Genomic DNA, 22,774 nt, shown 5'->3' with positions numbered 1-22,774 from the left:
GGCCAGATTAAAATGTCTGAAGGGCTGGATGCGGCCCTTGGGCCATAGTTTGCCCACCCCTGACATAGAGCCATGATTAAGTCTTTGCCAGGAAAGTTCTGCTGCAAACCTATTTGGGAGTTTCTCCACAGAGCTTTGTCAATATTACAGACTGGATTGTTGGAGCTTCCTTTGGTGCAGCGTTTGAATACTCAGTTCCTAATGCTGACATTCCTGATCTTCCAGATCACCTACATGCTCTTATATTCGTAAAAAGAAAAGGAATACTTGTGGCACCTTCGAGACTAACAAATTTATTAGAGCATGAGCTTTCGTGAGCTACAGCTCACTTTATTGGATGCATACAGTGGAAAATACCATGGGAAGATTTATATACACAAAGAACATGAAACAATGGGTGTTACCATACAGACTGTAACAAGAGTGATCAGGTAAGGTGAGCTATTACCAGCAGGAGAGCGGGGGACGGGACCTTTTGTAGTGATAATCAAGGTGGGCCATTTCCAGCACTTTACAAGAACAGCAGGAAGGGAACGTATGCATCTGATGAAGTGAGCTGTAGCTCACGAAAGCTTATGCTCTAATAAATTGGTTAGTCTCTAAGGTGCCACAAGTATTCCTTTTCTTTTTATGGATACAGACTAACACGGCTGCTACTCAACTGTCATTATGCTCTTATATTGCTGCTTACTCTAGAGCCCAGCTGTTTGTGTTGATGCACCAGTTAGGAAGCACATGTTATTGTTACCCATTGTGTTTCTTCTAGTTAGATCCCCAACACCAGCACCTTCCTTGTTCTCTATGTTTTTTGTGCGTTTGCGGTCTTTCTGGATCCATTTTATACTTTTCCTTTGTTGCACAGTAACTTATTTTTAAATCAGCAGTATAAAGAGGGAGCAAGTTCCTCTCAACCAGATGGCAACTTCAACCTTCTAGGATTCAAACAGGCAACCCAAGTTTCTGTACTGGCATCTTTAGATAACACTTTCCTGTGTTTCTTGTAGAGCAGAAGACAAAATGCCTGTGCCTCACTTGTCATCAGCATGACTGAAAATGAGATGATGAGCACCTTTTGGAAGAAGCGTGACTAGTTAAGATGTGGCCATTTGGAGTGGAGTAGGGCAACAATTTTGCAGTGAAAATTAAAAAATAAAAATGAAAATTTCCTTTACTTTTGGAAAGATAAAGTAACTCTTTTAAGCCCACTGAAACTCCATCTTCTGAATTAAATGATAGCCATTTAGACTTGTAATGTCAATTAATTGTCCAATGTGAGCAAAAATTACACTGGGAAATTACGCATAAATTGTGTCCTTAACACCAACAAGTGTTGCACAGCTTTGCTACCCATGAAATGTAATAAATAAGACTACAAAAAAGTCCAAAAAGATTATTTTATTGCTGTGGTTACGCTACATAAGATGTACTAAAAACTAGTAAACTGAGTAAGCATAAAATTTAAGCCATCTACCTAATAGAATTAAAGCAGAGCATTCACAAAATCTGTAAAAGATTTTTTCTAGCAATATTTTAAATTTAGAGGCAAATACAAAACATACTATACATTCCTGAGACTAATAAAGGGTGTATCCTTAATTATTGTTTATTCAGCTAAAATATCTAAGTGTAGCATAACAGGAAATCAATTTATGCTTACCTTGGCCAAGAACTCCCATATCATTCTTGAGTTTTTTCAGTACCACAAGTAATGTTGGGTACTCAATTACTACCTTGTCTTTCAAATTGTCTAGAAGGCTTTTATTGGTATGCAGTTCATCATAGCTTAAAAAAATAATTGCAAAGTTTATTTCAACTTTTATAGCATCAAGGATGTAATATGCATTTTCTTAATTTCCAGAAATGAACATAATCATTAGTTGTAAATCATCGTGGTAAGACTAATTTTCAACTGGAAACCATTTTAATTACAAGCCAATGTTACTATCCATCTAAATCAAACAAACATTTTAAAGTTTAACACTTTATCCTAAAAATATAGGAATGAGTGAAATGTAAGTTTCTCTGAAGACTGAACTAAGAGGACCAAAAACTGATTTTGAATTAAATAAAAAAAAATTCAGTGCTCAATTTGTTTTCCTGAACCGGTTGCCATTTATAGTATGCTAAGTAAATAAACAGATGTAATCATAATTTTTCATGCTTTAAGGTTCTAATATTAAAAAGTTTAATTTACATGCTTAATATTGAATATTAGTTTAACATACTTGCTTTTAAATTGTCAATAGCTTATTAGACAGGTAGAAAAAAGATCATATAGGCTGAAACTGTTAGAACAAATTTATATTGGAGGCATTTACAGCTATCTTGTAGAGGTAAAATTGCTTGGAAACAATTTACACAATGTATGATCCCCATTATGTGAATCATATTTTAAAAAATGGCATAATCTTTCCATTTACCCCTCAGCCAAAACCTCTCCTCACAGCATCAGCTGCAAATACAGCTCCCAGCAGAAAGCTCCACTTATTTGTGTGTTCTGCCAGGGTCACATGACTTGGATCAGCAGGCCTTTTCCATATAAGGAAGCCTTTTCACCCTCTAGGAAGGATATATTCGGAGCCAGTACTGACATCAGCTTTACGTAACATAAGTTATGCCACAGTAATAAAAAGTAAACTGAGCATATTCCCTACAATTACATCCGAAAACTACCATATCCTCTCCGGTCTTTATAAACCTCAAAACCAAAAAAAGCTGGATGGTGGTGTTGAGGGGAAAGAATTTTCAAAAGTCTTCTACAATGCAAACCCTGTTTCTAATACTTAACATAACTGCAACATCTAACAGATGCTCAGATATTATTACAATGTGATCTGAGTGACCTGACTCCTGTTTTGAAACTGAAATTAGGATTATTAAATTACTACTAAGATACTGAATCAGTTAAAGGCAAATAAAGTTTAGATACAAAAATAAATTTTATGTACAAGGGGGACATTTCCCTTAAATTGCTCTTCACGCAGTGTTTTTTTTTTTTTTTTTTAAAACATGCTGTGTAGCTGTTCTTTGCCAATAACCACATGGCATGGATGAGAGGAGTTATTGACACACTTTACTATTTACAGTAATGCGTGATTAAGAACAGTACATCACAGAAACCACCAGACAAAAGAAATACTGAAGGTAAGCTAGGAATTGAGTTTTCTGGCTTTGAAGGAAACTTCATGTAAGCAATAGATTTTTTTTCTCTCTCTCATATATATTAAACTTCAACCATCATGAAAATACAGTATTTGGTTTCATGTTTCTCTTGACCCAAAGTAATTATGACCTGTTCTTACTTAAACCCTTTAAAAAGGATAACAATATATTACAATTCTTATTCAATGAATGCATTCATAACTTGTGGATTAAAACACACGAACAGAAAAACAGTTACTGGTTTACTTACAGTACTTTGCATTTAAAGTACAGCAATACCTTTCCTTTGGCAAGGACCTCAACACATTCTTTTCTGGTTAAGCAAACATTTACCTCAAAGAGGCTACAGTAATTCACATGCCACAATACACTTTCCATTCTCTCATGTTTTAGACAAAACAGCTTTAGCGTCCAGTTTGGCATAGCATAAAACCTTTGTACTTTAAACTATTTTATGATAGTAAATTATTAAAGTGTTAGATCACTGAACCACAGTTTGATTTTTTTAAAGTATTTGCATGGCACTTTTGTAGCTGGCATTGCAAGGTACCATATATACTTGATCATAAACCGGTTAGTCTATAAGCCAACCCCCCACCAAGATGGATAAGTAAAAATGGAAAATTCAGAAGCCGACCCTATAATTCAGGGATCGGCAAACTTTGGCTCCTGGGCCATCAGGATAAGCCGCTGGAGGGCCAAGATGGTTTGTTTACCTTGAGCGTCCGCAGGCACAGAGGTAAACCTAAGTAAACAAAGTGTCCTGGCGCGCCAGCTGCTTACCCTGACGGGCCAGGACAGCAACTGGTGGGGAAATTTTTTTGGGGGGAGAGAAGCTGGAGGCCAGGGGAATAACCCCTGTGACCACCCCCCACCCCTAGCCTGGGACCCCCACACTCTCCCCATCCCATCCCTTCCCACCTTAGCTGGGGAGGGACAGGGGAGGAGGTCTCTGGCCAGGCCGTAGCTGCTCCGGAAGCCGGGCGGCGTGGCTGTAGCGTGCTCCGGTGGGCAGGGCAGCTGCAGCCTGCCAGCCCCGGAGCTGCAGCGGCTTGGGAGGCTGGGGGGAGAGCAGCGTGGCCAGAAGCAGAGAGACTCTGGCCCTGCCTCTTCCCTTCTGGCTCTGCTGGCTGTGCTGCCTCTCCTTGCTCCCTCTATTGGGAGGAGGGGCTGCATCCCACCTCTCCCTCTCTATACCCGTTCATAAGCCGAGCCCCTTCTCTGATGCTTCCCTTTTTTACTAAAAAATTAGGCTTATGAACGAGTATATATGGTATTTATGTGCCAGATATGCTAAACATTCGTATGCCCTTTCACGCTTCAGCCACCATTCCAGAGGACATGTTTCCATGCTGATGACGCTCGTTAAAAAAAAATGCATTAATTAAATTTGTGACTGAACTCCTTGGGGGAGAATTGTTTTACCCACATTCTGCCATATATTTCATGTTACAGCAGTCTCGGATGATGACCCAGCACATGTTGTTCATTTTAAGAACGCTTTCACGGCAGATTTCACAAAACACAAAGAAGGTACCAATGTGAGATTTCTAAAGATAGCTATAAGCACTCAACCCAAGGTTTAAGAATTTGAAGTGCCTTCCAAAATCGGAGAGGGACAAGGTGTGGAGCATGCTTTCAGAAGTCTTAAAAGAGCAACAATCCGATGCGGAAACTACAGAACCCGAACCACCAAAAAAGAAAAATTAATCTTCTGTTGGCGGCTCTGACTCAGAAGATGAAAATGAACATGCGTCGGTCCGCACTGCTTTGGATTGTTATCGAGCAGAACCCATCACCAGCATGGATGCATGTCCTCTGGAATGGTGGTTGAAGCGCAAAGGGACATATGAATCTTTAGCATATCTGGCACATAAATATCTTGTGATGCCAGCTACAACAGTGCCATTCTCACTTTAAGGTGGCATTGTAAACAAGAAGTGAGCAGCATTATCTCCTGCAAATGTAAACAAACTTGTTTGTCTGAGTGATGGGCTGAACAAGAAGACAGACTGAGTGGACTTGCAGGCTCTAAAATTTTACATTGTTTTGTTTTTGAATTTAGTTTTTTTTTGTACATAATTCTATATTTGTAAGTTCAACTTTCATGATAAAGACATTGCACTACTGTACTTTTATTAGGTGAACTGAAAAATACTATTTCTTTTGATTTTTTACAGTGCAAATACTTGTAATCAAAAATAAATATAAAGTGAGCACTGTACACTTTGTATTCTGTGTTGTAATTGAAATCAATATATTTGAAAATGTAGAAAATATCCAAAAATATTTAAATAAATGGTATTCTGTTGTTTAACGGTGCGATTAATCATGTTTAATTTTTTTAATCGCTTGACAGCCCTACTGACAACAAATGTCAGCAATAGGTGCATCTGAACTGGTATGGAACACTGCTGAACTGCATGTGTAGACAGGAACAAACAACGTTTAGTACTATTTCAGGTTAAAGCCTGCTGTTGTAAACAAGGCTTCATTATCTGGCACTGTATTCAATCTCCCTGCCTATCTCATCACGTTCCCCTGTCTCCACAGACACCCCCAATTCCATCCTACCAGCTCTCCTTTCATTGTCCTGGCCACCCATTGCATTCACTTCCATATATTCCCGACTTCTCCTACACACCTCTCCGATTCCCTGCCCTTATTCCCCACCCTGTGGGGCATGGTTCTGCGTACTCCCCGTCAGCACTCGGCCTGTGCCAGGGAAGCTAATGATCCAACCAGCAGACCAAATCTGGTAATAATTCCTGGTCACATGCCACCTGAGGCACGTTGCGCATATGCTAAGATGATGACTCTGCACCCTGGGTCATTCTTTGCCCCGCACATTGCATTGTCCCCCCCATCTTCTGCCCAGATTTCACACGGTGAATAAGCTGAGGGAAGCTTGGATTCTGTCCCACTGAGTACAGCTTCACTAACACCTGGTAAAGGATGTAGGCAGATGGCTGACAACTTGGCGGGGGATGCTTGTAGTTTCAGCTCTGCTGGGACAATGGTAGATAGTAGCCATTTTGGTAAGGGCAAAAAACCAGCCAACCAACCCCCCCCCCCCCCCCCCAAAAAAAAATCACAAATCAGCAGCTTTAAAACCAACCTAAAACAAGGGCCCTTGGAAAATTGTCACAAGATATGGTGCATGAGGCCCCATATTATCCTTCACCTCAATTTGTTATTCATGTCCTAGCCTTGTGTGTGTCACCTTTTTAGGACAGGAAATGTGTCACAGGAGTGACATGTATTTTTGTGGTCTTATATTTCTTAATAATGTCTGTCACCACTGTTGAGAACTGTGACACTTACCCTAAAGTGACTGGAATTCTTCAAGATGTGTGGTTCCTAAAGGTATTTCACTAGGTGTACACATGTGTTCCACGTGCCTGATACTGGAAAGTTTTTCACTAGCAGTGTCTCCTCTAATGAGTCTCCCAGCTTGCTTATGTAATAAACTGTGGTCCTATTGTCCAACAGGACCCGAATGTGCTGGGGTTGGACAGAAGGAAGGAGTATTTTACAGGTATCATCACGTACTGTTCACAATTTGAGGAGAGTGAGGTGCAATCTGGACTCTTGTTGGGATCATGAATCTTGAGCCACATGATTGCCTGGGTGAACGCCCCAGCTCAGTCGGAAGGCGGCTGCAAACAGTCTCTTTGGTGGGAGAAAATGAAGGGACCCTCTACACACCTAGCTTCTTTGTCCCCCACCAAGTGAACGATGTCAGGACACTGTGAGGGAATTGAGATTTGTTCATCCAGACTTGCTCAGAGCACAGACAGTCTATAACCACACCTGAAGGCACCAGAGATGAAGCCTTGCGAAGGAGGTCACATAGGTGCAGGTCATGTGGCCTCAGAGGAGCAGGCAGGATCAAATTGTCATCTGAGGGTTCAGCTGAAACTGAGCAAGGAGGTCCCTCCTCGTGTGGAATCTGTCCTCAAGTAAGTATGATCTGGCTGAAATCAAGTCCAGAGTTGCTCCAAATGAACTCTAGAATTTGAATAGGACTTTTCTAGGTTTACTTCAAGTCCTAAGGATTGAAGGAGGCCGAGTAGGGAGAGGACTGTTGAGTGTACCTCTCCAAGTAACCAATTCATGAGCAGTGAGTTGTCACGGTAGGAAATACTCAAGGAAGACAAGGCTATTGCGGAGAAGTTAAATGAATTCTTTGCAGCAGTCTTCACTACAGAGGATGAGAGAGAGATTCCCACACTTCAGCCATTCTTTTTAGGTGACAAATCTGAGGAACCATTCCAGACTGACGTGTCAGTAGAGGTGGTTTTGGATGTCCAAGAGTTCTGAAGTTCTTCAATTTCATATTTGAGTTCCTACTAATTGTGGTATGTAACTTATCATTTAAATCAGCTTCTGTATCAGAGGACTGGAGGATAGCTAATGTGATGCCAGATTTTTTTAAAAAGGCTCCAGAGGTGATTCGGGCAATTACAGGCTGGTAAGTTTAACTTCAGTACCAGCAGTCATGGGATAAGAGGGGAAATCCTCTTATGGATCAGTAACTGGTTAAAGACAGGAAACAAAGAGTAGGAATAAATAATCAGGTTTCAGAATGGAGAGAGGTAAATAGCAGGTCCTCCAGGGATCTGTACTGGGACCAGTGATGTTCAACATATTCATAAATGGTCAAGACAAAGGGGTGAACAGTGAGGTGGCAAAGTTTGCAGATGATACAAAATTACTCAAGATAGTTATGGCCAAAGCTGACTGTGAAGAATTACAAAGAGATCTCACTAAACACGGTGAATGGGCAACAAAATGGCAGATGAAATTCAACGTTGATAATGCAAAGTAATGCACACTGGAAACATAATTCCAACTATCCATACAAAATGATGGAGTTTAAATTAGCTATTACCACTCGAGAGAGAGATCTTGAGTCATTGTGGCTAGTTCTCTGAAAACATCTGTGCAATGTACAGTGTCAGTAAAAAAAAAAAAAAAAAAAAAAAGCAGCTAACAGAACGTTAGGAACCATTAAGAAAGGCATTGATAATAAGGCAGTAAATATCATAATGACAATATGTAAACTCATGGTATGCCCACACCTTGAATATTTTTGCAGTTTTGGTCATTCCAAGAAAAGATATATTAGAAATGGAAAAGGTACAGAGAAAGGCAACAAAAATGATAGAGGTTGTGATCAGCTTCCATATGAAGACAGTTTAAAAAGACTGGGACTATTCAGCTTGGAAAAGAGACATCAGAGGGCAGAGAAGATTGCGGTGTATAAAATCATGAAAGGTGTGGAGAAAGTAATAAAGAAATGTTATTTGCCCCTTCACATAAGAGAAGAACCAGGGGTCACCCAATGATAACAGGCAACAGGTTTAAAACAAACAAAGGGAAGTACTTCCTCACACAATGCAGTGTTAACCTGTGGAACTTGTAGCTAGGGGATATTGTGAAGGTGAAAACTATAATGGGGTTCAAAAAAGAATTAGATAAGTTCATGGAGGATCAGTCCATCAATGGCTATTAGCCAAGATTGTCAAGGACGCAACCCCATTCTCCTGGTATCCATAAGCCTCTGATTGCCAGATGCTGGGACTGGACGACAGGGGATAATTGCCCTTTTCCACTCATTCTCTTTGAAACATCTGGCACTGGCCACTGTCGGAAGCCAGGCTACTGGGCTAGATGGACCACTGGTCTGAACCCCTATGGCCATTCTTATGTTCTTATGGCTGGCATCTTTCAGAGGGTCCCATCAAAATGATCTCTTGGCAGGAAGCTGTGACTGGGAGAGGATGAAAGCATGGCATTCTTTCTGCTGCGCTGCACACACTGGCATTTCCTGGGGGCTCATGTGCTCTGTGATGGTAAAAAGGCTAAGGAACAGGGCATTGCTTACTTGGGGTTGGTTTGGAGTACCTTCTCCAAGGTGCTAGAGTGTAAATACCCAAGGAGAAGAGGATTGCATGGGAGTCCATAATGGTGTGCAAAGACATCAATTTTTTCACTAAACAGATTGTTGCCTTTGAAGGGGAGGTCTCCACACTAGCTTGAACCTCTTTGGGAAACCCAGAGGATTGGAGTTATGAAACCCATATCATGAAAACTGAAGTCAGCACAGATCTATGTTCATGACATCAACTGAAGCTTGGAGGCTGACCTGGCTGTCAGCTGATCCTTGTCAATGATGTCTTGAAATTGTGGTTTGAGTTTCTGTGGAAGTTTTATTGGTAAACTCAGACAATTTGTTGTAATTAATAATGTTGTATTTAGAAATAAATGCCTGATAATTTGCAATCCAAAACTGCAGGCTAGTGGAGGAGAAACTTTCTTCCGAAGAGGTCTAATCTTTTGGCATCCTTGTTGGGAGGAACAGAATTAGGCTGTCTCAGTCTGATGCATTCAGTGACAGTCTGAACTACCTGAGATTTGGGGTGTGTGTGAAAACAAATATTCAACCCCTTAGATGGTGCACCTTTTAAGGGTGGGGGCACAAGTGGCTGGGGTATGCCAGACTGTCTGGACTGACTCCAGTATAGCTTCATTGATCAGAAGTGCTACCTTAATAGGGACTGTAGTCTGGAAAATATCCAACACTTGTGAGTGGAGTCCTGGACTTCCTCCAGGGGAATCTGGAGTGACTCCCCAATGCTCCTCAGGAGGTCTTGAAATTGGCAGGAATTGCTGAGTAGCAATGGATAGCCTCAGAGCTGCTATCTCAGCCTCTAGCTCATCACAGGAGTATGAATATCCAGATTCCACTGGCATAGCTGTTGGCACTGTATGCCTTGTGATAGCTCAGCTGGTGGACAATACTGTAGAATGGGGCAATGATGGTATGGATATCTACCTAGAGATCACTTGTTCCACCAGTATCAGTGACTGGGCTGGAATATGGAGCCAGTTACTCAAGAATAGCAACCAGGGTCTGATGGGTGGGTAATGGGAAGGGCTTCTGCCTTTTGGTCAGGAAGATGGTGCTGAATTAGGTTGGGAAGTGAATGTCCACTACCAAGTATTTCTTCCTGTACCATTGGTGCAGCTGGTAATCCTTCCTTTCTTTCTCTTGCTGGTGCCAGAGTTGGTGTCCTTCCCCTTCCATGACCAACAGTTTTGGGACAGCTCTTGGCGGTTCAGATCCATGCTCTCCGTGAGCCCCTGACACATCCGTACCAGGGTGCAGAGTCTCACTCGATTTGGAGGGTGCAGGGAAGGCAGTCGTCATCTTAGAACCCTTGGGAGAAGATTTCTCCTGCTTCTTCTGAGGGTGTTTCTCCTTACTCTCCTGCCATTGCTTATTAAGAGCCCTTGGGCCTGGTCTCTGACAGTCCAAAGCTAGGGCATGTCTGGCCAGCAGGGGTGTTAACATGTACCTCCAGCTGACGTACAGGGTGTGTGTGTGAAGATCAGCTGACCCAGGGTTGGACTGGGCTTTCATAGACCGCTCCATCAAGTGTCTTCAGAGCTGGAATTCATGGGATTGCTGGATTCAGGATGGAAAGGAACAACAAATATTGCATTTGGAGGGAATGTGGGATTCTCCAAAGCAATATAATCCCAAATCAATGGGGTCACTCACTGGGATGATCCAGGGGCAGGCCATGCAGGATATGAAGCCCTGGAATCTTAGGCATACTAAGAACCAAATGGTGGTGGGGTAAAAGAGGGGGAAAACCCCCAGACAGCAAAACACTATCTACCTACTAGTAAAACTACTGTAACTATATAAAGGGTACACTATTTACAGAAAAAGCACACTCCTAGATTAGAAGCAGGAAGGTTAGTGAAGCTATGGACAATGAGGGGTAGAACAGCAGAAAGGAACTGGAGAGGTAGTTGGTCTGTGCCTCCTTGTGACAAGGTTTGCATACTAGGCAAGAAAGGGTTAACCCCACACTCTGGGCAGCAAAAGTCCCACCTCGCAAACCATGCTGGGTATGCTCCAACTGCTGCCTCAGTATAAAAGGGAGCAGGCAAGCTCATTCTAGGCTGACCACAGAGGAGGGAGGACACTTCGTGAAGGCTCCAGTATCTGACTGCGGGAACCAGAGCTCCCAAGGACCAGCTATTAAGCTGCACAGTCCTGATCCCCAAGGACAACTGTATAAACTCTGGCTACTAGGTTGCGCTGCCCTGAACACAAGAGCAGCTACACTGACTTTGGCCATTAGGCCACACAGCCCTGATCCCCATGGCAGCCATACTGACTCCAGCCATTGGGCTGTGTTGCTCTCAGCCCAGGGATAGTCAGACAGACTGTAACCGTGGTGGTATCACAACCCCAAAAGGGGATGGGGGTGCATACCCAGCGACACTCCTCTGATGCCCTCTGTTCAGAACATGAAGACGTGCAGGAGCAGACCAGGGGACACTACTAGTAAAAAAATTTCTGGTTTCAGTTGCATGGAGTGCATGCTCACCCACAGTGGACTATCACTCAAAGAAGAATCTGCAGTTTTGCACCTTGCAACCACTCTTCCATCTCTCAGGAAGACAAAAATATCCAACCTCCTAAACCTCCTTCTATAGACAGTAACATTACATTAGTTTATTCTATTGCAATAAGACCCCCTCTATTGGAGCCTACAGCTATCATCTCAATGGTATAACTGTGCACTGGTTCAAACAACAGGAAATTCCCTGCTAAGATCAGGTCTTCCCCTACGTCATCCACAGGAACCCTGATTTTGTGTTGTACTCTGAGTTTAAAGATAAAACTTAAATTCTCATGCGATTTCTGGAACCCATAAAACTCTAGTCGTAGGACAGAAAACTGTCATATAGGAAACAATCTTTGATAGAGAAATCATAACATTTACAAAAATAAACAGAATGCAAATAGTTCACACTTTTAAAAATGTTCTTGCACTAACCATCACATAGCATCATTACCCAGATTTTAAGATGGTAGTCCTGAAGCAAAGCCCTCTCCCCCCATAATATTTTGTTGAGATCAAGCTTCCCTAAATGGAAACATAAAGGTATTAGTGTAATTAAGACACAAAGTGTCTCATGCCATCAATTTTGGACCCCATCTTACAATCCTTACTCAGGCAAACTCCCAATAACTTCTAGGAAGTAAATGCAATTTTCCTAACAAAAGACTGCAGTTTTAAACTTTTCTGGATGCCTACATTTTCCTCAAAGAGAGCACTTACATGGTCTCTCCTAAGCACTCATTCTGAAGTGCTGTAGCACAGCAAAGATAATAACTAACAGATGGACTTTCATTCCTAAGTGGTGAATAAACCCTTCGTGTGGTTATGATTTGGTGAACATGGAAGTAGTGAAATACACTTCTGAATTAGATGAGAGAGGAAAATTTATTTTTGGATTGTGAATACATTTTTCCTTTAAACTACATAAAATTCTTTAGCTTTGTGTTTACAAGTTCTGTCACAATTTGAAATGTGCAAATTTTAAGAATATTGATCTGAACTTTGAAGAACTGGGAAAAAAGTAAATCTTTAGAAGGAACACTCCCACCATGAAACTAGCTTTTCATTAACACCCCTTCCCCATAAACTTTACTTTAACACAATAAATACATAAAACTGTTTTTGAACTGAACAATACTTTTTGAAAAGAGAAAGCAAGTTCAAGACAACTAAGTTTACAAATGAAAATGTAATTTACACTAATATTTAAAAATATGCTGACATCACCTTTAATTCAGTAGTTTATTTTATTACAGATCTATGAACCTTTGCTCTGTGAGAGTTTTTAGGCTGTATCTACACTAGTCTCTCTCTAAGTTTTCCCCCTTGCTGTTAACACATGTACAGTTCTGCCTGTGCTAATACTGTTGAGAGTGTAGTCCAGCTCTGGCATTTTAACCATTATGTCACCTATCCCTCCTAAGTACAGGTGTAGACAACTTGGTGGTTGCCAGCTCCCCATGTACACTAGCATTCCCACTACAGCAATGATGGGAAATTTCAGGGAAAAAGTCCTAGTGTACATAAGGAATAGCATCACACCTTTTCTTTAAAATCAGATTAAGTTATTCAGTCTCTGTAGTGATCATTTCAGCCAGAGATCACTTTCAGAAAATAATATAGATCCTGCTGAAGACACAGTTACAGCAAGCCATATCTCCTCTCTTTTGTGGGATATAAACAAGCCTTTGACTATGGAAATCAAAGTACAGTTGGAATCAGAAGTGATAGAAAAAAAGTAAAATAATATTCCAACTGTTACAATAAAATGGAATGATTGAGGCAAGAGTGAAGCAAGACCCAGTGGAAAAGAGATATGTAGTGAGGTGCAGTGGCCTCCCACTGAGCTAGACAGGGAGGGTCCACACTCTGAACTCAGGTGGGCTGGGCAAGGCCATGCTTGCCCATCCCATTGGAAGTCAGGAGGTGGAACAGGAAGTATAAAGGGAGGGTCCTGGAGCTCAGCTGGACTGCAGCCGCCAAAGAAGACAGGCACCTCTTGCTCACTCCCGGGCTGGGAAACTGTAGCGGAGTACTGCTGAACCGAGGATGGGCCAGAACTGCTGGAGCTGCCCACTGACCCAGGCACTGAGGAGTCACGGGCCTTCTACTCTGAGGAAACGGAGGATCCCCATGGATCCAGGTACACCTCAAGGGAATGGTAGGAAGTAGCCCAGGGACTGCTGACCCCAATCTGGCTGCATTGTTGCCGCAGATCTGGTTAGTGTGTTGTGGCTGGATTCCCCGTTGACCCAGTGGCGGAACACTCTGCCACTGTTAGGGCCCTGGGCTGGAGCCCAGTGGAGTCAGGTGGGCCTGGGCCCCTCTATCCCCTGCCATCCCACCCCCACTCTAGGCCAAGAGGCCTGCGTTTGTCGGCCATCCACTGGAGCCAGGACACCGACCCCTTTGCTGCTCTGTTCTGAGTACAGGCCAGAGTCCTACACTATTCACTGCTCCGCCCTGACTGAAGGTCTGGGCTCACTGAACTTGTCTGTCCTGCCCTAACTGAGGGCCAAGGTTCAGACTTGTGCTGCTCTTCCCAGATCATGGGCAAGAGCCCCTGATTATTTGCTGCTCTGCCTAGACTGCAGGCCAGAGCCATAAGCTGTTCAATGCTCTGTTAATTCCCTGACTTTGGGCAATGCCTAGTGACATAGTGAGGCAGAGTGGCCTTCCAATGACCCAGGGAAGGAGGGACCACCACCAAACCCCCTACAATCTACTTGTTAACTAAATTACTAGTGATATTTAAATACTCAACATAGATAAGCTTTACATTGTTAGTCTACAGATACTAGGTAACAGTGAATGGGAAGAAAAGATACTAAGAAAATAAGAAAAGGAGTACTTGTGGCACCTTAGAGACTAACACACTGATCTGAGCATAAGCTTTTGTGAGCTACAGCTCACTTTATCGGATGCTGTAGCTCACGAAAGCTTATGTTCAAATAAATGTGTTAGTCTCTAAGGTGCCACAAGTACTCCTGTTCTTTTTGCGGATACAGACTAACATGGCTGCTACTCTGAAACCTGTCATTATGCAAGAAAATAAGAGTGGAACTAAGCCACCGCAGAAGGACAAAGGTTGTCCTTGTCACTTCTTGAGAATGAGGCAATGGCTCAGAGCTGAGCAGAGTAAAACTTGTCTAAAGAGAACCATAGAAAAATGGCAAAGCATTAAAAGCAGACAGTTTGTCTGCTGCAATGATTCCTCTGACAGAAAGTGAGGGGTAACTTGTGAAAAAGAGGAGTTTGGGATGCATAATCATAATCCAAAATCTCCAACCAAAGGACAAACCATTCTGGATTCACTTGTCACTTATGGGAGGGTGGCAGAAAACATGAAAACCCTTGGGAGTGGGGGAAAAGGGGATGAGGTTGGAACTAGTGAATGCCAGCTGCCTGGATTCAATACAGTCAGATTAACAGAATGCAGCAGTACAAAGGAATTAAATTTCAGAAAAAAAAAAAAAGTTGGCAAAATAAGCAATTTAGTAAGGCATAATGGGAGGAAATATTAAAAACCACCCACATGAAAGGCACTTGGAGTTTCACAATACATTACAATTAAGATGCAGAAGACAGAAACATCTTATAAAAATAATTACCCATGTGGCCTCACAAGGAACTGCTGTTAAAAAATAACGGTACTTGAAATGGTAAGATGGGGAGGTAATCAAACAAGAAGATTCTGAGTCAGTTAAGGCTAGCATAGAAAAGATACGGGCAGAAAAATGAGCTAATGCTAGCTAGAGGGGCTAAAGGGAAGTCTCCGAAAAGAAAAAGCATGAGGAAGAAAGCAGGTCAGCTAATACTTCAGAAGGGTCAATTAAACTGATATCTCAAAAATAGCTCAGACGTTGTTATTTTCTATACACTAAATTACTCCCCCTCCCCCCCCGGGCAAAAGTCATGGACAGTTAGTTACCAAAAAATGGGAAGAAAAAAGGGAATGCTGGAGATGCAGTGTATTTTGATTTTAGTACATTCTGTACGGTTTTGTAAAACATTACTTGAAAGAGTTTGATCGTGTGGACTGCAAACTGCCTAAGTGACTGTAAACAAAGCATAATGAAAAGTGGTCATGTACAGAGCAGGAGGAAGTGTTAGGTCAAGTTTCATTTAATATCTTAATTAATGGAAGTAAACAGCACATTAATGGAATCTGCAGATGCTACAAAATTGAAAATTCCTTGTAAGTGGGGAAGGATTTTACAAATAGGCATTTTATGGGAATGTGAATGGGATAGTAATGTTGTAAAACTTGTTTCAGAAGTAGAGACAGCTTTTAAGTTGCAGGTCAGATACAAAGACTCTGTCATTTAAAATTCCTAGTTATCGGATTCTTATTTACAAAATAAGCACTAGTGTCTGGCTAGCAATATTTTTGGAAATATTAGCACAAGGAATGATATAGATTTATAGACTTTAAGGCCAGAAGGGACAACTGTAGTCTGATTTCCTGCATAACACAGGCCATAGAATTTCACCCAATTATTCCTGAAGTGGAGGGAATTCTTCTTCTTACGTGAATATTATCAAGCCTAGCAACTAGTGGTTTTAACCACTGTTCCCTCTAAGCTGTGCGCGTGCACACAGATCCTAAACCCCGTGCACACGGCGAAATACTGCACGCAAGCACAACCATTTGCACAGAAGAAATTTTTTGCGCACATGGCCTGTCAAAAATTAGAGGGAATACTGGATTTAACTAGAGTCTATATTTTAGAAAAATATCCAATCTCAATTAAAAGACTCAAAATGAGGACAAATTTACCACTTCTCTTGGTAATCTGTACCAATGATTAATTACCCTCACTGTTACGAAGTTGCATCTTTTTTCTAGTTTATATTTCTCTAACTTCAACTTCCAGCCACTGGATCTCATTATGTCTTTGTCTGCTAGACTAAAGAGTTCTCTAGGTATCTTCTACTTGTGTAGGTACTTCTTTCACCATGTGACCCAGCTGGCAGGCCTACGGTGTGGAGGAGAAGGGCACAAAGAATTTTACCTGATCTCCAATTAGAACAGCAGTTACACAGGAACTACTATAGCTGGCACCGCATAGAGCAGCCCTAACACACCCTGAATTTGGTCCAGAGCACATAAATCCAACCCTGACGGTGCAGAATCCTTGCTCCACCCTTCACCAGTGTCCAATCCCAATCGAAAACGAAGCTCCAGAACGGGGGTGTAAACATACAGTACAGTATCGTTAAAACAACTAGCAAAGGCAGTTTCCTTTGCATCAAACTCTACTTTCTGACAGAATGTAGGGAAGATAAAAAGCTGATGCCATAGCCATTGGATAATCCAATGTAATGAAATGTGACATAGAATAAAAGATATCTGGAAACACTAATACAGGACCTTTAATGTACTATAGACAGAATGATGCTCCACTTAAGAGGACTTACTACTTCCTTACATTCACTACTTTTGACATGTGTTCTCCTCACTCCCTCTATTATTTTAGATTGGTACAGCTTATCTTGCCTAAACTTAAATCTTGACTCTGTATTGTTACTCATCTGTCTTGAGCTTTTACATCTTATCTGTGTAAGAGGCTCATTGCCATACACTTGCCAATAAGGGGTTACTAACCCTTTTATATAAATAAATAAAAAAAATAAACAAGCTTCTTTCCTGGCAAACAAATAGGAAAGTCAAGTCCCTCCATGGTGGGGGACAAATAGTCCTAGTTCCCTTCTGTCAGTAAGAGATAAACAAAGGGATTCCCCTTTGGCAGGGTCAGAAGGAAATAGCTATGGTTCTCCTTTCTGACAGGAACATAAAAGGCTCCCTTTTCAAGTCTGCCCTTGTGACAGAAGGGACATCCAAGAGACCATTTTTCACAGCAGTCTGGCTTCACTGAACAATCCTGCATGTTCTCTGCTCAGTTGTGAGCAAGCTTAACTCCTTTCTTCCAGAAGCCCTTGCCCCAAAACCATCCCTGCTTTATGGAAACATCTTAATATGGCCCCGTTGAAGACTCTTCTGGCCAAACCTAGCAGCCAATGAACCCTTTATGAATCAAGGCAGAATCTCTTCGCATCCCCCTGAAGGGATTTACCAGTTTCGCTATCCTGATGGATGCTGGCCATATATACCACATCACTTGCCCCTCAGGTCTCCCCCTGGTGCCTATAGAACACTCCAAGCTGACCAGATAGGCAGGAGGCAAGCCATGACTAATGTTAAATAGATTATATTGTTCTCTCATCCTCCATCTCTTCCCTTACACTCCTTTTCCCCATGTTTGTAGCTTTTGTGCAGTTTTAGCACAGTAAGGCCGTGACTCCTTGATTGAGATCCTTAGGTGCAGTAATACAAACAATTAAAAAGAGTCCATTAAATCCAATGGAATTCACTATTGGGTACTAAATGCTATTTTGTGAAAATAGAAGCAGAATACTCCAGGTTTAAAACAATTACTCCTGGGAAAACAACTTATTGCTCAAGATAGCAAAAAGGACATGTTCTATGCAGACTGGAATAATCTATAAAAGTTTTTCAAAGGTCAAGTAAGCGATTATGAACATTCAACTTGGCATACTAAAGATTCAGATCATACGTATTTGTTACCGTTAGCACTGACTATATTGCTGCTTTCCATTTGTGTTGTGTAATACAAGAACATTAAGTGAATAGGAATGAAAATGACGATCATTACAGTAAAACTTACAAGTTCTGGAAACTGCTGCTCCCTATTGTTTTTAATCAGTTGAAAAATTCAAGCTAACAACAGAAAAGCTTCAAAAACAGACCCCAACGAGAAACTGCTGAGCTTGAATTAATATGCAAACTAGATACCATTAACTTGGGTTTGAACAGAGACTGGGAGTGGCTGGGTCATTACACATATTGAATCTATTTCCCCATGTTAAGTATCCTCACACTTTCTTGTCAACTGTCTGAAATGGGCCATCTCGACTATCGCTACAGAAGTTTTTTCTCCTGCTGATAGTAGCTCATCTTAATTAATTAGCCTCTTACAGTTTGTATGGCAACTTCCACCTTCTCTGTATATCTGTCTATCTATATGTTCCATTCTATGCATCCAATGAAGTGGGCTGTAGCCCACAAAAGCTTATGCTCTAATAATTTTGTTAGTTTAAGGTGCCACAAGTACTCCTGTTCTTTTTGTGGATACAGACTAACACGGCTGCTACTCTGAAACCTATTATTAAAAGGAGCAGACAGACTAATATTCCCAAGAAGAAAGGGAAAGCAGAACTTTAGTTGGATACAGAATGGTTGGAGTTGCTGACAACAGTTAAGGCTGAAGATGAACTGATCAGGAGATTTAAAAGATATGTCAAGCTATAAGAAAAGCTGACAGAGGAAAAGTTTCAGAGTAGCAGCCGTGTTAGTCTGTATTCGCAAAAAGAAAAGAAGTACTTGTGGTACCTTAGAGACTAACAAATTTATTTGAGCATAAGCTTTCGTGAGCTACAGCTCACAAATTTATTTGAGCATAAGCTTTCGTGAGCTACAGCTCACTTCATCGGTGAGCTGTAGCTCACAAAAGCTTATGCTCAAATAAATTTGTTAGTCTCTAAGGTGCCACAAGTACTCCTTTTCTTTTTTTGAAGGAGGAAAGAAAGTTTTAATAAAAAAATGAAGTCTGGGATAAATAAGAACACACACAGCATTAGAAGCATGGAAGGAGTACATTTAGATCCAGCTGTTGGGGAGAATCTTCAATATTGATGCAGAAGCGATATTAAAATTATTATAACTTAATTTTAAAGTTGTTACAAACTTGTTTGCACTTTTACTGAATACTAAGATATAACTCTAAGAATGTTATAGTCAAGTGCTTGGAAATAAAACAATACATATGTTTTGCTAGTTCTGTTACAAAATGTTAAAGCTAATCAAAGAAATTCCAGAAGGTTTCTGCTTCTATATTTCAAGGACAATCAAATCTCAAGAAAACAGACCATGTAAAAACACCCATATTTTAAGTGGAGCCTTAATTGTAAAAAGGAATGCAGGATGTGTTATCAGAGCAATAAATCTGAGAAGAGTGGGCTCTACCAACCCCCACCCTCTTGCAAGAAAACCTGCTTGTGTTCTTAAAATTTTCAGAGAAGAATATGTAGCTGGAGAACTGTTAAACTTGTTTATTTCTTAAATGCGGAAATGGCAAACACCTTTGTGAAATGCAGACTTGCAAATATGTTAGCTAAATGCAAAGCTCCTAATATAGCTCTTAATGTCATTGCTATGTAAATAGTAAAATGCTTCACGTACCAACATGGCATCTAATGACCTTGCTAAACCAGTGTAAAAGCCATTAAACAGTGAATATTTATATTAATCGGAAATTAAGAACTGGCACTGGATAAGAAAACCCTTAACTAACTTCAGAAGATAAGAATCATCTCTCTAAAGTTAACAACTTTTAATTATTTAAGTTAAAGACTTTAAAGTTATTTAATTTAAAAAGATTTTTGAAGATTAAAAACTTTTGTATAAACAGGTGTGTTTGGGCTTTTTGAAAACAGACATTCATTTTCTGTCAAACTAAACAAATTTGAAAGAACTCTGAAACTAGACTGAACAAAAAGAGTTAAAACCAAGTAAAAGTTATCTGGATCTTTCGAGTCACAAAAACAAAGGCAATTAAAGAAATGTTGCATATTCATTAAGCAGACTGTATACTCAGGAGCTGAAAATGTCAACTAAGCTAACCCCGAAGGCATGAAGCAGTGACCTTTGAATCTAAACAACCCTGCAAGAGGTGTGTTTTCCTATAATTTAATGGAAATAGGAAGGGGATGGGTATAAAAACTCTGAAGTGAGTACTCCTCACTTACACACACCACTACCCAACTCAAACACAGCACTGCCACAGACAAGTAAGAAAAAACATTTAAGAAAGAGGAGTCAAGAAGAAATCAACTCAAGGAAAATCTCTCCAAGACTTCAACTTGGATTGGTGAGATGAAGTTACCTAAGACACTGCCAATGGATGAGATTTAAAACTACTGTAATGATTTTGATGGAATGTTGAAATCCTGTTGTAATTTAAGACTAACAGTTTCTCCGGGTTCAGAGTAACAGCCGTGTTAGTCTGTATTCACAAAAAGAAGAGGAGTACTTGTGGCACCTTAGAGACTAACCAATTTATTTGAGTATAAGCTTAAGTGAGCTGTAGCTCACGAAAACTTATGCTCAAATAAATTGGTTAGTCTCTAAGGTGCCACATGTACTCAGTTTCTCCTGTTAATCACCAAGTGGTTAGAAAAAACGGCTACTTACTTTCTCGTAACTGTTGTTCTTCGAGATGTGCTCTTCACGTACATTCCACATTAGGCGTGCGCACGCTGCGTGCACGAGGGTCGGAAACTTTTCCTCTGAGCGGCTCCCGTTGGGCTGGCGGGGCCCCCAAGTGGCGCCACTGCGCTGTGCATATATACCCCCGCCGGGCCGACCCCCTCCGGTTCCTTCTTGCTGGCGACTCCAGAGGGGTAGGAGGGTGGGTGGTGGAATGGACGTGAACACCACATCTTGAAGAAAAGTTACGAGAAAGGAAGTAACCGTTTTTTCTTCTTTGAGTGCTTTTTCACGTCCATTCTACATTAGGTGAATCACAAACTTACCTCTGGAGGAGGGTAGGAGTCACGGAACAACTGCTCGGAGGACCGCTCTGCCTACTGCCACGTCCTCTCTGGTCTGCTAGTTGACTGCATAGTGGGTCGTGAAGGTCTGCACCGAGGACCAGGTGGCTGCTCTGCAGATCTCCTGGATTGGGACCTGTGCCAGGAACGCCGTGGAAGTCGCTTGCGCCCTGGTCAAGGGGCCGTGACTGCCGGGGCCGGAACACCTACGAGCTCATAGCATGCTCGGATGCAGCTTGTAATCCGAGATGAAATCCACTGCACCGACACTGGGAGGCCTTTCATCCTCTCGGCTACAGCTACAAACAGCTGCGTGGATTTGCGAAAGGGCTTGGTGCGCTCCAAATAGAATGCCAACGCTCAACGCACATCATAGCATATCAGGCTTAGAAGGGACCTCAGGAGTCATCTAGTCCAACCCCCTGCTCAAAGCAGGACCAATCCCCAATTTTTTTTGCCCCAGATCCCTAAATGGCCCCCTCAAGGATTGAACTCACAACCCTGGGCTTAGCAGGCCAATGAGCTACCCCTCCGTATGGGGTTTTGGAAAGAACACCGGCAGACAAATGTCCTGGCCCAAATGGAATTGGGAGACCACCTTAGGGAGGAACTTGGGGTGCGGCCGGAGCTGCACCTTGTCCTTGTGAAATACTGTATACGGTGGCTCAGAGGTGAGGGCCCTGAGTTCGGACATCCTTCTGGCCAAGGCAATGGCAACCAGAAATTCCATCTTCCAGGAAAGGTGGAGGAGGGAACAGGAAGCAAGGGGCTCAAAAGGGGGTCCCATGAGTTTAGAGAGGACCAGGTTAAGGTTCCATGGAGGGACCGGTGGGCAGGAGTACGGAAACACCCTCTCCAACCCTTTAAGGAACCGTCCCATCATTGGGTGGGAGAACACCAACCAACCCCCCCCCCCCCCCCCCCCAAGGACCCCGGATGGAAGGCGGAGATGGCCGCCAGGTGCACTCTGAGTGAGGACGGGGCTAGCCCTTACTGCTTCAGGTGCAGGTGATACTCCAGGATGGCCTGCACGGGGGCCTGGCATGGCCGCACCTGTCAGGGTTCACATCAACACAAGAACCTTTTCCACTTGGCCATATAGGCCGCCCTGGTAGAGGGCTTCCTACTGCCAAGCAGAATCTGCTGCACTGGAAGGGAGCACTGGCTCTCCAGGGTGTTTAGCCACAGAGCCTCGACGCCGTCAGGTGCAGTGACTGTAGGTCAGGGTGGAGAAGCCGCCTGCCATCCTGTGTAATGAGGTCCCCGTGTAGGGGCAGGTCTACTGGAGCTTCCACCAACAGCTCTAGGAGTGACATGTACCAGTGATGGCGGGCCCAGGCTGGGGCGATGAGGATCACTTCCACCCTGTCCCTGCGCACCTTGAGTAGGACCTTGTGCACCAAGGGGAGCGGGGGTAGGCATACATCAAGCCCCCCCTCCACAGGATCACAAACGCGTCCGCGAGCGAGCCTGGGCTGCGGCCCTGGAACGAGCAGAAACGCAGGCACTGGGCATTGGCCCCGGTGGCAAACAGGTCTACCTGTAGAAAT

General features: G+C 42.4%; 1 protein-coding gene across 1 annotated transcript in view; it reads right to left on the bottom strand.

Annotated features, from left to right (window-relative positions):
• The window catches only part of ZNHIT6 (zinc finger HIT-type containing 6), a 58,707-nt gene that overhangs the window by 6,045 nt on the left and 29,888 nt on the right, over window positions 1-22,774 (bottom strand). Inside the window, exon 9 of the mRNA XM_048860114.2 lies at window positions 1,658-1,782. Coding sequence (XP_048716071.1) covers window positions 1,658-1,782 — 125 coding nt within the window. The remainder of the gene's footprint in view (window positions 1-1,657; window positions 1,783-22,774) is intronic.

Source organism: Caretta caretta, chromosome 8, assembly GCF_965140235.1.
Source record: "Caretta caretta isolate rCarCar2 chromosome 8, rCarCar1.hap1, whole genome shotgun sequence".
NCBI lineage: Eukaryota > Metazoa > Chordata > Testudines > Cheloniidae > Caretta > Caretta caretta.
Note: the sequence above shows the minus strand (reverse complement) of the source record. Positions and strands in the feature narration are given on the sequence as shown.